This window comes from Betta splendens, chromosome 1, assembly GCF_900634795.4.
Source record: "Betta splendens chromosome 1, fBetSpl5.4, whole genome shotgun sequence".
In the NCBI taxonomy this organism is placed as follows: domain Eukaryota; kingdom Metazoa; phylum Chordata; class Actinopteri; order Anabantiformes; family Osphronemidae; genus Betta; species Betta splendens.
In genome coordinates this window covers 4,273,172-4,288,527 of record NC_040881.3, presented here as the reverse complement: position 1 = coordinate 4,288,527, position 15,356 = coordinate 4,273,172, and the positions used below count along the sequence as shown (strand labels likewise).

General features: G+C 48.1%; 2 protein-coding genes across 3 annotated transcripts; one reads left to right on the top strand and one right to left on the bottom strand.

Moving 5' to 3' along the window:
- The first annotated feature begins 347 nt into the window (after positions 1-347).
- slc5a10 (solute carrier family 5 member 10) lies at positions 348-15,257 on the top strand. 2 transcript variants are annotated; one of them, XM_029145124.3, is made up of 15 exons: positions 390-651; positions 729-800; positions 1,462-1,566; positions 1,823-1,882; positions 2,253-2,357; positions 2,436-2,541; positions 2,620-2,700; positions 2,784-2,989; positions 5,208-5,343; positions 11,799-11,906; positions 11,990-12,140; positions 12,233-12,401; positions 13,884-14,099; positions 14,592-14,685; positions 14,876-15,257. In XM_029145124.3, the coding sequence occupies exons 1-15, from the start codon at positions 544-546 to the stop codon at positions 15,067-15,069; spliced, it is 1,911 nt and encodes a 636-aa protein (XP_029000957.2). In that variant the 5' UTR covers positions 390-543; the 3' UTR covers positions 15,070-15,257. The 2 variants fall into 2 exon arrangements, with proteins under 2 accessions (XP_055368549.1, XP_029000957.2); XM_055512574.1 differs by lacking the exons at positions 13,884-14,099; positions 14,592-14,685; positions 14,876-15,257 and adding an exon at positions 12,593-13,854 and having other exon boundaries at positions 348-651.
- Positions 3,484-11,198, bottom strand: LOC114852579 (protein FAM83G). Its single transcript, XM_029145092.3, has 5 exons — positions 10,003-11,198; positions 8,644-8,811; positions 7,673-7,797; positions 6,095-7,553; positions 3,484-4,424 (listed from the first exon to the last, which is right to left on the bottom strand). Exons 1-5 carry the CDS (start codon positions 10,492-10,494, stop codon positions 4,062-4,064), a joined length of 2,607 nt encoding a protein of 868 aa, XP_029000925.1. The 5' UTR covers positions 10,495-11,198; the 3' UTR covers positions 3,484-4,061.
- Positions 15,258-15,356: the final 99 nt, after the last annotated feature.

The window sequence follows — 15,356 nt, the reverse complement described above, 5'->3', positions numbered from 1 at the left end:
TGAAGCAGCTGAAGCAGAAGTGAGTGGATCTGTGACCCACACCTTTCAGAGCAGCTTTGGTCTTTTTCTGGGCTCCTGGAGAAAGTTCATGTAAAACCCACGAGTCCATAAAGGAGTGAGCGCTGTTAAACAGCGCCGTCGGGCCGACTTAGCACTTAGCAGCAGACGCTTGTGTGTTTAGACGCTAATGATTATAAACTTGTCATCACCAATGATTGACCACCCGCGTGTGTGTGTGGACCCTGGTCCACACGGGCATCTGCTGCGTCCACCCACAGCACGCTCTCCACCATCGCCTAGCAGTGTGTGTGTGTGTCGGCCACATTAAGTTGATGTGTTTAATCATCAATTCCAGCAGCCGTCCGCCCTCTTCACGCTCACACCCCGTGGGGCTTCGGTTGCAGCTTGCAGCTCGGCACAGACAGGACCTCCCGGCCAGGGCTGCGTGTGGCTCTCTTGTAGTGTTCCTAGTGTCGACTGTCAGACGTTTGCCCGTTATCAGTCTGATGAGAGGTTCCATGAGCGTTACCGCGACCCCTGAAGATGTCTAATTCCACCAGCAACTTCTACACCCTGTCTCGGTCCTTCAGCTTCTCGGACATTATTGTGATAGCCACTTACTTCCTTCTGAACCTGGCTGTGGGCATCTGGGTAAGAGTGGGTGTGCGGTGGATGTGTGTGTGTGTGTGTGTGTGTGTGTGTCAGCGTGTAACTGTCCTGTCTGTCAGTCGTCATGCAGGGTGAGCAGGAACACTCTGAGCGGATACTTCCTGGCCGGTCGCGACATGGCCTGGTGGCCGGTGAGTAACATCTGTCCCTCTCATCCTGCTGATGTTTCATGTAGAAAGTACTAATAAAGTGCTAAAACCTTGGTGTAGGCACAAAGAAAGATCAGAAAACTCCTGTGGGCTGTTTCTATTGTCATCAGGGGAATAAACTGCAAAATAATAATAGAATGTACAGATGTGGTGCAATAGTTACTGCAATGATTTAATTCCACAATAACGATGAAGTATTTGGCTACTTCATTAATACAGTAAAATTATACAGGTACATTACTATAGGCTCTCTTGTTCAAGACACTGCAAACATCAATTATTAATATCTTGTAGTCTTTCCAAGCTTAAATGAATGGCACAACATCCTAATATTGTTTCATTGTGTTGTCATGCTTCATCTACATTTTTGAAAAGTCGACTCTATAGACTTATTTGGTGATTTACTGAAAAGGAGACGCAATGAAACAAAGCTGAAAGTGTTGGTTTGCTGCCGTTTGGTTTTTGATTGATTTTCTGATATTTCCTGTTCACGTTCGTCACAGTGAGGCCAGAGTTCCATGTACTGAAAATGAATTTAAAATCTAGATTAAATTATATTTACATTTATTGATGGTTTTAGGTGAATGCTCATATAAAACAATCGAGAACAATGTGTTTGAGGCGCCGGTTCCTCTGTGCACAGATCGGGGCGTCTATGTTCGCCAGCTCCGAGGGCTCGGGCCTCTTCATCGGTCTGGCCGGTGCTGGAGCTGCTGGAGGCATCGCCGTTGCTGGTTTTGAGTGGAATGTGAGTGGAAACATTAAACGAGTCGGAGCTCATCTGTGAACATGGTATTTCTTTGTTGGTGCACTGAGCTGAGTTACACAGAGTGAATGTAAAAACACTCAGGGGGCAGCAGGGGGCAGCAGCGGGGGCAGTTATTTCCAGGAGGTGAGACACACAAAGCATGAATCAGTCCCTGATGTCAGTACGAAGCAACGTGAATGAAAAGTCTTTTGCCTTTTGGGCGTTCTGACCCAAGCCCGTGCTCCGTCTGTCTCAGGCCACCTATGTGCTGCTGGCTCTGGCCTGGGTATTCGTGCCGGTCTACATCTCCTCGGGGGTAAGTTAGCGCTGAGCGTCTGCTTGTCGAGGCTGGTTCTGCAGGTACATTTGGTGCCAACAAACATTCTCTTAACAAGCACTGGAAAATTCCCCAACAGGGTGTTTCACAGAACTTCAAACACTGGCATCCAAAAGCAAATTTCTCCCTTTGGCTTAAAATGACACTTAACCAGTTTCCGCTTTCTAATTGAGTAGATTACAGTGGGCTCCCTAAGTGCATGCACTTCTGCTTTTTACTTAAATAAACGTCTATTTCATAATTCCACTCTGGCCCGTTTACTTCTGTCACCACTTTCGTCGACCTTGGTTGACCTTGGTTGACCTTCGCTGTGCAGCGGTTCATAGCTTTCGCTCTTGCGTCTGCTCAGATCGTGACGATGCCCGAGTACCTGGGCCGGCGCTTTGGAGGGGAGCGGATCCGGACCTACCTGGCCGTGCTGTCGCTGCTGCTGTCCGTCTTCACAAAGATATCGGTAGGACGGCGTTCCGTTTAGACTCGCGGCCGCGTGCCGTTGAGCAGGGATCGTTGACCGCTGTGCTTCCGTCCCCAGGCCGACCTGTACTCGGGAGCCCTGTTCGTCCAGGTGTGTCTGGGATGGAACCTCTACCTGTCCACGGTCCTCATGCTGGTGGTCACTGCTCTCTACACTATCGCAGGTACACAAACGGCCAACGCCAAGGCTTCTGTGCATGACTCGTGGTTCTCCTCACTCCCGTGTGCGTTTGTCTTTGCAGGTGGACTCGCGGCCGTCATCTACACAGACACCCTGCAGACATTTGTCATGATCGTAGGCGCAATCATCCTGACAATTACCGGTACCTACCGACCCGCTCATCAAAAGCTAAAGCAATGCGTCATGAATGGACGGTAAGGGGAGTTCTGTGCTCCTGGTCCACAGCCTTCAACAAAATTGGAGGCTACGGTAACTTGGAGAAGGTCTACAGCCTGGCGGTGCCCAGTAAGATCATTCCCAACAGTACGTGTCACCTGCCGCGTGGAGACGCCATGCACCTGTTCCGGCACGCCGCCACCGGGGACCTGCCCTGGCCCGGCATGACGCTGGGGCTCACCATACTGAGCACCTGGTACTGGTGCACGGACCAGGTACACCGGGAGCACAAGGACACACCCAGACATCATTAGTGAAGTATTGTAGTTTATGGCAGCTTCTACATGTGTCTGTGTATCTTCACTGGTTCCAAGGGTTTACTTTATTCTCCCTATGAGTTAGTTTGGTTTTGTTTAGGCTCCTTTTTTTCTTTTGAGACTGAATTCTGATAATGTGGCTGCATCCACAAACCGCAGAAAATAAGAAAAAGGTCGGCTCCGCCCTGTTGCCCAGAGGACACTGTGCCAAATCCAAACGCCAGGCTTCAAAAATGTCTGTAGAAACCTAAAGGTTACAATTAGCTTTTTTCCTACAGTGTACAGACACAGCAGAAACAGTCAAACCCGGTAATCAAACTGTTTTGAATCATTTCCAGACGCATGTAGGATAAGCTTGATTTATTTCACCCTCAGTATGATAATGATTCCACAAAATATAGTTGGGTGTCGCAGCAGTGAACTGCTGACTTACTTAAACTCAGAGACAATAGTAAGTTGTCTACATTTTTATTTAACATTCACTTTTGGTCCCACATCGTATACAGTTTGTCTCTACAAACACGACAAACACGCAAAAGCAACACAATTGTCCCAGCCTCACCGTGTCAGTAACCGAGCGCAGTGGTATCACACCATCACTAGAACCGCACTCAAATATCTGAGGACCGACAACATATTTGACCATGTTTGGTGAATGGAGTTTGCACAAAACAGGAGGGATTTTCTCCGAGACCCAAACGGATCTGCTCCTCGCTGTGTGCGAATTCTCTGTTGAAAGAAGCTAGAAACGTGGCGCATGTTGGATACGTCAAACAGTTTGTAAATGAACACGGCTGGTTCACAAACATCAGTTTCAAAAGTCGCAGCACTTTTTAGAAAAGACAAATGAAGGAATGAAGATGACAGTTAATTCAAAACTAAACATAAATAACTGATATGTAACAAATTAAATCTGTCAACCCATGTTGACACTGTCAATATATATATTTATAGTCTCTGTATGTCACTCATCATGTGACAACATGAAAGGACAGAGAAGTCCTCTGTGTTTTGTACCTGTGCTCCACTTTTACCTGGCAGCCTTGTTACTTTGAGGCGCTTTCTTCTGCGACGCTCCTCCTCGTGCCCTCAAGAGTCTGAAATTGTTCAGTTTTGACAAAGACACTCCCAGCAACCCCGATGGGTTGGTTGGCTGTGGTTCCGCGTGGTCCGGCTTCCTGTAGCCGGGGCTGTGGCGGCGCGGGGACCGGCCGGAGCGGCTCTGCTGCTTGGCTGAGTCCGGCTGCAGCATTTGACCCTGCCAGTAGCGATGGCCACCGATCACGGGGACGGCCGCTCTGCTGGGGCGATGGTAACTTCCTGGTTTGGCAATTATCACCTTGGGTCCTCGCAGTCGCGCGTCACGACCTGGAGAGCGCGAGGCTTGGAACAGCTAAACAGAAAAAGGGCAGAGAAGACTCAACAAGACTGCAAAAAAACACAATGTGCTCCAGATCTGTGGCTGTAGACCCTTAGATTCTCATAAATTTAAAAAAAGTTATAGTCTAACTAATTTTATTTCCGGTTTGGGGAAATGATCAAGGATGTGGAATAATGTGGGACAGGTCCCCAGACTGTCAGTAAATAAAGGCAGTAACGAATCTAGGTTGTATCAGTTTTCACATGTGAAAAAAAGCTTGTCTCTGAAAAATGTGTGAAGGGTTAAATACCTTCCCACAATACTGTATTGGCTTGTTGGAGGAGAGGAAAACATGTTGCGTCAGTGTCTTGAGGCCACTCAGTGCTGCAATGGCAAATTTAGAATGACTGTCAAGTGCTGCAGATAAAACATCCAGCGAGAGGCTGAAACCTTTACACAATCTTCTCTAGAAGTGGGGAAATAAGCGTTTTCTTCAGGTCTTTCATCCAACATGGACTGGAAATTGATCAACAAATCCAAAACATATTCCACTTTGGAAAACACATACAATCGATCCATTCTTTGAAGAGGTCCTAATTATACTGTAGATCCATACATTCCTGAGTCAGAACATTCAGGTTTCATCTTGTTCACAATGATGCAAAGCTACTCACAACGTGTTGTACATAATGTATCTACACATTTTTAGAAGATTTACCTTAAAGGCACTAACTTTATTTGTGTCTATTTCCTGTAAATCCTGCTTCTAGATGTAGATTTTGGGATTTTAAACCTCTCTTGTCTCTGTATGTGCAGGTGATTGTGCAGCGTTCCCTGTCTGCGAAAAACATGAGTCACGTGAAAGGAGCATCGATCCTGGCTGCTTATCTCAAGATGCTGCCGTTCATCTTCATCATTCTTCCTGGAATGATCAGCAGAGCCCTCTATCCCGGTGCGTGCGCGCACACACACACACGCACGCACACACACAGTCAGGTTTTTGGGGCCCCTCTATTGACATAATGCCTTTCTAGCCCCTCACTCTAACCATCAGAAATAAAGGCAGACGTCTAATCTTTGCTGTAATCTGAACCAAAACTCAATTCTAAACACAGCCCTAAAATCACATCTTGACCCTCAAAAAAAGCTTTCGCACTGGTGGGGACCTGCCAAATGTCCCCACGTTGTCGCAGTGTCCTCACCTTGATAGCAAAAACGTGGTTTATGGTCCCCAAGTCGAAGGAAAAACGTGTACACACACACACACACACACACACACACACACACACACACACACACACACACACACACACACACACACACACACACACACACACACACACACACACACACACACACACACACACACACCTTTTACACTGGAAAAGGGAATGGCACAATGTTGATTGTAAGCAAGTGGGAACCTGCTGTGGTTCCCCGCTGACACACACCCTTAATGAAGGGAGTTGGTAGAAACGCTAAACTGTCATAACATTATTACAGCCCTTTTGCAAGTTTTAACACTATTAAAGCTTTTATGGGCTTTAGACAAGCATTGTGTTATCGTGTACATTGTCGCCGCTGTTACTGGAAAGCTTCCACTCACAATCAATGGGTAAATCAACAGAAATGTGACCAGACAGTGAAAGGCAGGAAACCTGCGCCCTCCAATAACAGCGGTGCTGTTGCTCCTGGACGCTCACCTGGCCTATGTGCCTGTGTGGCGAGGGCAGCCTGCGGAGCTGCTGTGACTCCCGGAGGAGGGCGGCGCTGTCCTGGCCTTGGCTGGGCTCCCGCAGGTCCAGCATGCTCTGAGACAGGCGCGCCATCATGTTGACTCCGTCTCCTTGGCGAGGCCCGCGGCCCGACCCTGTGGTCACTCCGTTACTTAGGGGGTCACTGGGCTGCTGCGGGGCGCATTCGTAAAACTCCTCCTCCGACGCTGTGGAGGCGCTGGAGGGGTCGTCGTTGGCCTGGCGGTCGCACATGACCTTGGTGCTGTCTTGGCTGCCGTTGTCGTTGCTGCCGGAGTCCCTGCCATCGTTCTTTGACGTTAGCCGACGACGGGCCAATGTTTGCTTCTCCTCGGTTTCCTTTTTGCTAGAAGGCCCATCTACACTTTCTATTGGGTCCATTTTTACCAAAGTGACCTGTGGTTGTCCAGGTTGAGGCTGAGGTAAGGGGACAGGGTCTATGATCAAATGCACAGTGCGGCGTTTAGGAACAGGGGGAGCAACAGGTTGTGTCTCTGGAGTTTTTTCAGGATTGTCTATTGGTTCTGGCTCAACTGTACTACTAGTAGTATTAGTAGTATTAGTAGTATTAGTAGTAGTAGTAGTAGTAGTGGTAGGGGTAGTAGTAGTGGGAGTTTCTGCCTTTGGATTGTGTGTGTCCTGCGTTGGAGGTGAGTTAGGCTGCTCTGGAGCCTCTCTGGAATCGCTCTGGTTTATATTCACTGCTGTGTCCCTTTGCTCTTCGGGCTGTTGGTTGGCCGGACCGTCAGGAGCAGACGTCTGAGGGTTTGTATTTCCAGCAGGAGGTTTGGCAGCTCCAGCAGCCTCTTTATTCCGACCTACAATGGGTTCTTCAGTCTGGACTGGTAGGCTAAGCGGAGCGCTGAAGCGTATAGCCTGGCTAACTTCAAACCTCTCCGACCTCTGGAGGTGAACCTGATGTGCCCGCTTTTCATCTCTAATGTTGATAAAACCAATCACATCACTGGGAGGGTCTGGGTCTGGCCAGGTGGGCAGGTATGGGATCAGGTAAGCTCTCTCTAGATTAGCCAGTCCTGGGTGTAGTGGAGGCTCCTCGATGACCTCCTTAAGACGTCCTTTCAGGATTTTCAGTCCAGCTGGATTCTGGGGATTTGAGTTTTTGTTGCTGGAGTTCTGGTCAGAGGAGGAGGGACTGGTGTGTGTTCCCGTGGCAACGAGGGCGTATTTGGGATTGATGAGCTTCCTGGCAACAGCGGCTGACACCGGGGCAGGCACCACCTGAGGGACCGGCTCGGGGGCTGGTTCGTCTACCATTGGAACCTTGCTGAGAGACACACTTCTGGACGTGAAGTAGAGGTCACGAAACTGCAGGTCGAAAGTCTCCACTGCCTGTCCGGTGATCACAGTGATGAGGTTACGGTCCAGGCGAGAGGAGGACCAGGTGAAACTAGAGTCACACAAAAACGGAAAATGTGAATTCACAGCAGCGTTTGACTGGTACTATGCTCAGATTTGTTTCTACTAAACTTCTCAACCACTCAAGAGAAAACTTAATTTACCGCCCACCTGTATGAGCCAGAGATAGCTCTGTCTCCATCAACCAGGAGAAACTTCTCGCTCAGAGATCCACGCACTTTTTGCGCTGAGCGTGAGAAGAACTCTACTCCTCCACAGCAGCGTACCCGCAGATTCTGCACACATGACACACATCCTATGTTAATACTATTTAAACAAAAGCCTTGGGGATCATGTATTGATTAGTGTAAGGATTACAGTGAGCAAAAGTGAAAACAAGTAGGAAGAGACTAGGTTGAAAAGGAAAAGAGCGGGTTTTCTTTTTTCTTCTTTATTAATATGAAGATAACCTCAGATCCTACACAAGTTAGAGCATGGACTCATGGTGAATGAGCGTGACTGTATGACACACCCTGTGGTGTTTGTCTTTGCGCCTGTGATAAGGGTGTGGTTGAAGGCCAAGCGTTATACTCAGAAGTAGGCGATCTCTGTGAAATCTCACAGGAGACACAATCTATAGTCATAAATGCTCAAAAGATGCCACATAAAAAAAGAAGTTGAAAAAGTTCTAGTGGTTAAAGCTGTGAGGAAGACAGATGGAGAAATGAAAGAGAAACATAATACAGAAAGTGAAGTGACATTGAGCGTGGTTGATTTAATCGCCTGCAGCGCAGACAGGAATGTGTTCAGTGTCGTTCTGGCCTCCAGTTTAAACGATTTTAAAAAGCCCCCATGAAATAAGTACTTTCTGTTACTGCCTAGACCAGTTTAACTCACAGAGGCAAAGAATAACAAAGAAATCCAGCCTACAGGCAAAGAGCAGGTACACCTACATGAAACATGTGCTTCTTTTGCAATATTTCTTGTGTATGTCACATAATCATTACTAAAGTGTGCACTTAATGAACAAATATTACCAAATGCTAGGACTAATTGTGTTTGAAATAATTATTAAACAAATATTTATGAAGTGTAGGCATCTATCTGACATCAGTTCATCAAAATATTAGTGTATACTGTACCTTCAGGTGTCCACGGTGCATATCAGCTCTGCCACACATGGAAAGAAAGCTGGCAACTGCAGCCATGTCAAGGATTATGTACACAGGAACTCTGCGTTTGTAGGACGCATCCAGCAGGTCACGAAAGATATCCACGTCTGTAAACACATCCATCACCACAGCTATGACCTACACAGACAGAAAAGAAAAATCACACACACGCGCACAGGAAAGAACAAATGGAGTTAGTTTCCCGGACCATAAGGGTGCGTCAAATTTAAAACACTCTTATCAACAACATTAATCCTATTAAAGCGTCAGAGGAAGCTATGCACTTGTGAGGAATGGATTTGAACAATGAATTGAATCCTCCATGCGAGGGGGGGGGTATTGTAGCAGTCCAGTAAGTGTGAGCTGGACGAACACTGGGTTTAACAACGCAACAGTATTAGTGACAGTGTGGAACATTTCACACATCACAGTCTATTCACTCTTCCTTCTGAACCAGCTACCAGCTGACTGTAGTGTACACAAAACAACACACCTCTCACCTCTATTAAATGGCTACTGAGCTGAGCACACTTTAACGTCTGCTGCTTTGAGCCGGGAGCTGTACTGTGTTCCACACAGTTAAAAACAGCTTATTCCAATCTATTTACGTATTATGTTTCTTTTGTTGTGCTGGGACAAAGCTAGCCTTGTAAACGTTCCGTGCATGTGCCAGCATTTGTGTGTGCGAGAGGGAAAGGTGATCTACAGCACGCCGCTGTGTGACATGCAGAATAACAGCAGGGCATTTTTCCACTGCCGTGTCAAGATTCAACTCGTTTTATTAAACCTTTGTCATGTGCATGTGTGAGCTGGAACCAGTGAAAAGAGGGGAGGGCTGTGAGAAAGCACAGGCACAAATAATGAAAGATAATAAAGCAAACGACGGGAGTGTTAATGAGAAAACAACTGCTACTTGAACCCCTGCACAAAACAATGACTCCCATTATTGTAATTATTACTATGACAATAAGTCGATCATTAGTTTGTACTCTGGTCAAGTGCTTCCCAACCTCAGCCTCTAAACTGGGTCAAACTGATGGGTCATGAAATGATTGATGGGAGAGGAGGAGGAAATCGCCCGCTTGTTTGTTCATTGTGTATTAGCAGTTTGTCTGATGTTTTTAACAGAAAAGTGGGAAGAAAAATACCTAGTTCCCTAAATAGCTGTCAGATGATGTAGTGTCGTAAAAGCAAACATTTTCTTTCTCTAACAAGAGACGTATATGACATCATCATATTTACTCCAAAGTCGAACTAAAGGAGCTGAAAATACACTTAACTAGTTGTTTTTCCTCTATAAACACACTACTGCGGTGTTTCCGTTCCTACCTTCTGGGCCGATGCTATGCTCTTCCGAACCACCTCCTTGATGTGCGTGTGCCCCTCCGTGGGGGGCTGCGTGTACACCGTCACGCGGGTGACCCCTCGGTACGAGATGGCCTCGGGCCACCCCAGGTCCAGCTCCGCCACTGAGGCCTCGGAGCGGTCTGGCCAGTACTGCAGCGACACCTCGCCGTCCCCCGCTTCCTCCCAGGACCCCGGGGTGACGTTCCCTGGGCCTGGCGTCTCTGGCTTCGGATAGTGCTCGTACCCGGGTCTGTAGGCCTCCGCGGCGCGTTCGATCCGCTCCAGCTCTGGTTCGGAGAGGAAGTCCCGCACGCCATGCTTGGTGATGTGGTCCCTGAACGCCTCGCGGCCGTTGGCGATGAGCTCCTCGAGCGCCAGCCGTTGGTCCTCGCTGTAGAAAAACTCCGGCTTGCTCTCGCTCACGCGCCAGTTGACGTGGTGATCGTCCAGACACTGGATCTGCGACAGCGCCATGTCCTCAGTTAAACCCGACGTTTCAGCAAACCGTTGGGCTCGAAAACCACAGCGACACGGCGACTTTCCGAGGGGTCGGCTCCCGTCATTACGCGTTACCGGGGAAACGGATCCTGCGGTGGGGAAGGCGGCAGCTGGAGCGGCGCGAGTCTCCGGTCGCGCGCTCACATCCAGGTGCTGGGAACAAAGCTTCCCCGCCCAGCGCCACGCCTTCACCTGACGGGCCCGGTTCCGTGTGGGTGACTGTACCGTCTGTGTGCCGGTGACTCAACTGGAAGCGGAACAGGCGCTTAGAAAAAAAAGTTATGAAACCTCCCTGAAGTGTGTTGAAACTCGGCGCGACTCGGTCCAACTGTTGCGCTGACGAGGCACATTCTCTTCGTTAGCTCGTCCCAAACGCGTCCGCGTCCGCGTCCACGGCTTGTGTCCCGGTCCAACGTCCCTCCACACTCGGCACGCAGTGTCCTGGAGGTGCCGGTGCGTGCCCAGGGCCTGGAATCCGGCAGCGGAAGCTGGGTTCCCGGGGGCAGGAAGGCGGAGGGTCCGGTAACGGCGTAGGAAGGAGACGGTCTCCGCGGCTCCACCCTCCTCCAGCGGACGCACGGGGAGGGGGCGCGTTCACCCGGGATCAACGACCCAGGGAACCGGTTCAACTCCAAGAACCTGCACCAAAATAGTTTTTAGGCCAATTAACAGTGATAAAAATAAAAGCAGGACTTGTGATTACTGTCACTGTGGAGTGGGAACAGAACATTCCAGACGTATTGCTAATCACGATGATGCTGCTTCTCGCCGGTAAAACACTGTGACGCACCGATCAACATCTGTTTGAAGCAGAAAACGAGGTCGGGTTTGGTGTTTTCACGGGTGACGCGTTGTCTGTGAAAGTGTTCGTTTAAAAAGTAACACGATACGACGACCAACTCAGACAAACGACTGCAGATTGCTTTTGTGAGTGCGATTGTCATTATGTAACACAACAGAGAGGTTCATAGTTGCGTACAGGCGTCTACACGTCTCTGAGGCATTTTAAGTAGATGTGGACACATGATATGGAGGGAAGTAGAAAGAATAAATCACACTCCTTCAGTTTAGCCTTAATAAGCTTCTTTGTAATACCCTTTAATGGGTTTTAAGAAGATATCAGTATGTTGAGTCCCAGCAACAGTGCTTTAATTATACATTACCTGTAGTCGAGACTTCAACTTACACTAGAAACTAGAGAACGTGAATTCTTAATGAAGAATATTTAATGTCATGTCTCGCTCTGTGTAAATGACCCGTGCCTGCGTTTCGTGTTTCAGACACCGTGGGTTGTGTCGACCCAGAGGAGTGTGTGCGCGTGTGTGGCACTGAGGTGGGATGCTCCAACATCGCCTTCCCCAAGCTGGTCGTTGAGCTCATGCCGAGTGGTGAGAAGCGCAAAGGTTCTGACTTCCAGGTGTTTTAAGTGAGGAGCATGCGCTTCAGGTCCGTGCATGCGTTGGTGCCACAGGCTTGCGGGGCCTCATGATCGCTGTGATGATGGCGGCGCTGATGTCGTCGCTGACCTCCATATTCAACAGCAGCTCCACGCTCTTCACCATGGACATCTGGAAGAAGCACCGACCTCGGGCCTCGGAGAGAGAGCTGCTGTTGGTCGGCAGGTATGACGCCCACAGACCGGGGGCTCGCGCTGGGCTCGGGCTCCATGTGGACGCTGAAGGGAGGCATTTGTGTTGATTCGCGCTGATTCCAGGATTGTGACGGTGATCTTGGTGGTGGCAAGCGTCGTGTGGATCCCCATACTGCAGTCTGCCAATAGCGGCCAACTCTACGTCTACATCCAGTCTGTGACAAGCTGCCTGGCCCCCCCGGTCACGGCCGTCTTCACTCTGGCCATCTTCTGGAAGAGGACTAATGAGCAGGTTGGTACACAGAACGCACATAAACACATACACGAGTCCTTGTGGAGTCTATATATGTGCTACATTTGGGGATTACGGTGATGATTATCTTACAAATAAGTGCTTTTGGGATTGCTTCAAAGACAGACAGTTTTACTTGTGTAAATCTAACCAAACCCAATTCAGATTTCTCTCCATTCTGAAACCTGCAGAACATCCACTATGGGCTTTTCCTCTTCACCGGCTTTGTCCTTTCTCTTCCACTGTACCACAGTTTAATTGGTCCCACATGGGATCCAGCATTGTGCAGAAATCCCTCACTCACTGAATGCTGTAGACCCCACGTGTGTGAACATACAATGTGTGAGCGCCTCAAGTGAGGGATTTCCTCTGCAAGCGTGAACATGCTGCTCTTTGATTTCAATAAAGGAAAGTAATCGTTTGTGTCTCATAACAGTATGAGGGAGTGATTACTGGTAGACGGTGGGCCAGAAAGACATAACAATGCTGTAAAAAGGCCAGGTTTTGATCCAGATCTGACAACACGCTCCAACCTCTGTACGGTCAGGGTCGTTTAATTACACAGGCCTTGATTTCTGGGCGTGTCTGAGCTCTATTGGCGGGGTTTTTCCTTTCATTGCCATGTAAACTTTACTTTTATCATTTATCCATCGAGCTGACAATCCTCTGATACATGACCTCCAGTTTAGGAAGCTGTGTACGACAGCATCGGTGTGTTTAGTTAAGACTGACACCCCTGGAATACTACAATCACCTTAGACCTAATAAAAGTTACAGTAGATCAACAACATATTCAGTCTTTTATTTATGCAGGTAAACACAGGCAGCTTATCACTTTCAGAATTTCTTGTGTTGACTCATGGGGTCAAAGGGTAAATGTCACTGCACAGGATGTGTCTCACGCTGACTCGTCTGACGCTGTGCTGAGAAAACAATTCACAGCTAGAAAGCGCGGCGTGAAGCAGATGAGCAAATATCACTCATGAAAACGCAATTTCCTTATTATCAATATACACCTCAAACATTAAGGTCAATCTTTTGATGTTTTAAGGTTAAAAGTACAGTATTTTGTCATGTCATATTTTATAACAATATTAACTTTTTTCAAACCTTCCCATCAGGGAGAGAAGCAGATGAAAGAGAAAATGGTTTGGTGTAAGTGAGTTAAGTAAGTTACACAACGTATTGAGAAGTGAAGTAGGAGTACGTTTGTGTCTCAAGCTCATTATTTCGCGATAAGTTGAACCGCACAGATCACATTCTGTTCTGAAGGCTGAGCAGCGATAGAGATAGAAGGTTCTTTGTACACTTTGTGACACCATGGTGAAAGATTCCCACAGCGGGAAAGTGAGCTTGTTATGAGCCAGACACACCCATGAGCCACACGGGGCTGCTCCGGGATTTACACTCGTACACGCAGGAGTGGACATTTCAAACCAGCTCTAAAGCATGTCGTGTGTGTGTGTGTTTGTGTTTTACCAGGGTGCATTCTGGGGCCTGATGGTGGGTCTGGTGGTGGGTGTGTGCAGGATGGTGCTGGAGTTTGCCTTCCCTCCTCCCACATGTGGCGTTGTGGACTCGGCACCTGCAGTGCTCCGTGGCGTCCACTACCTCCACTTCGCTATCTTGCTCTGTGGACTCACTGCTATTGTGGTTATTGTAGTGTCACTGCTCACTCCGCCGCCCGGCCACGAACAGGTGTGTACACATAGATACAGGGCTAGGTAAGCTTGTGCAAGTCCATTTTCTGTTGATACACCTGTAACAATATCTACTAAGATTAAAGCAGATGAGGGTAAAGCTGCAGAACAGGTTGGTTTCCGGTGAAAGACAGTTACAGGAGCAGTGGCCTCTAAATCCAAGATCAACAGTCGACTGCAAGGAGCGAGTTCACCGAGTGTAGATAACGTTGCACACAATGGAATGACGCATCAAATGCTTCATACCTCAACCTTCAATACTACAGCAGAGCCATTTGTCACCTTTGACTCTGCCGCAGCCTGAGCTTGAACTCAGATCACAAACATCAACCTCTAAAAAACATTCATCAAGACACAGGCCTTACATGAAAACATTGTGGAAGATCAGTCACCACGCTTCGATCTGGTCCAGTGATGCAATTATAGTATTTATGACATTTACGTTATACTGTAGCTTAATGAACAGTGTATTTTGTTTTTCTGTTCTTAGTTGCATAATCTGACCTGGTGGACAATAGGCGAGGAGCCACAAGGAGAAATCCCTTTACAGAAAGTGTCACCTCTCAGCCACCGTACCTCCCAGGGTTAGTAGTTTCACAGCACTTGGATTGAAATTAGACATCTTGTGATGAAGAGTCATCCACACACATGCTGCAGTAGCTGCTGTAGCGGGTGAGTAACTTCCTTTGTGTGTGTGTGTGTGTGTGTGTGTGTGTGTGTGTGTGTGTGTGTGTGTGTGTGTGTGTGTGTGTGTGTGTGTGTGTGATGTTGCAGGCTCTCAGCCAGCTCGGCGGTTGGCATGTGGTCGAGTGGCCGCCCTGTGCATTGCAGCAGTGCAGCGATCGGAGGAGACTCCAGCTCCCAGAGTTCCCAGTGTCAAAGAGAACTTGTTGTGGTCCCGGTTCTGCTGTTTCAATGCGCTCTTGCTGATCAGCATTAACATTTTTCTTTATGCATACTTTGCATAGCGCAGCGGAGGAACCTGCGTCGTTCTCATCCTCAGAACTAGAATCTCTGCCAAGCAGCTGCTATTATCCACAGCCAAGGAGGTGGAGACACAACAGACAGCTGTGCAAATTTTACTGAGTCTTTTATCAGAAATCTGAACGATGTATTTCACAATGTGTGGCCTGCAAACATAGCTTTAGGTGCTGATAAACATCCTGATTTCAAAACAGCAATTCCCAAACACGGTTCTTCCACCAAGGGTTCACAAACCTCTGAATGTATATGTGATAATAGAAAATGGTTTTAT

Bases quoted from the DNA above. Each gene is read 5' to 3' on its own strand.
- slc5a10 (XM_029145124.3), top strand. From the start codon at position 544: ATGTCTAATTCCACCAGCAACTTCTACACCCTGTCTCGGTCCTTCAGC. The intron at 801-1,461 runs GTGAGTAACATC...CTCTGTGCACAG, and splicing joins GCGACATGGCCTGGTGGCCG to ATCGGGGCGTCTATGTTCGC. The intron at 11,907-11,989 runs GTGAGAAGCGCA...TTGGTGCCACAG, and splicing joins CGTTGAGCTCATGCCGAGTG to GCTTGCGGGGCCTCATGATC.
- LOC114852579 (XM_029145092.3), bottom strand. From the start codon at position 10,494: ATGGCGCTGTCGCAGATCCAGTGTCTGGACGATCACCACGTCAACTGG. The intron at 8,812-10,002 runs GTAGGAACGGAA...CTGTCTGTGTAG, and splicing joins GCATAGCATCGGCCCAGAAG to GTCATAGCTGTGGTGATGGA. The intron at 7,798-8,643 runs GTACAGTATACA...TCATGTGTGCAG, and splicing joins TGCACCGTGGACACCTGAAG to AATCTGCGGGTACGCTGCTG.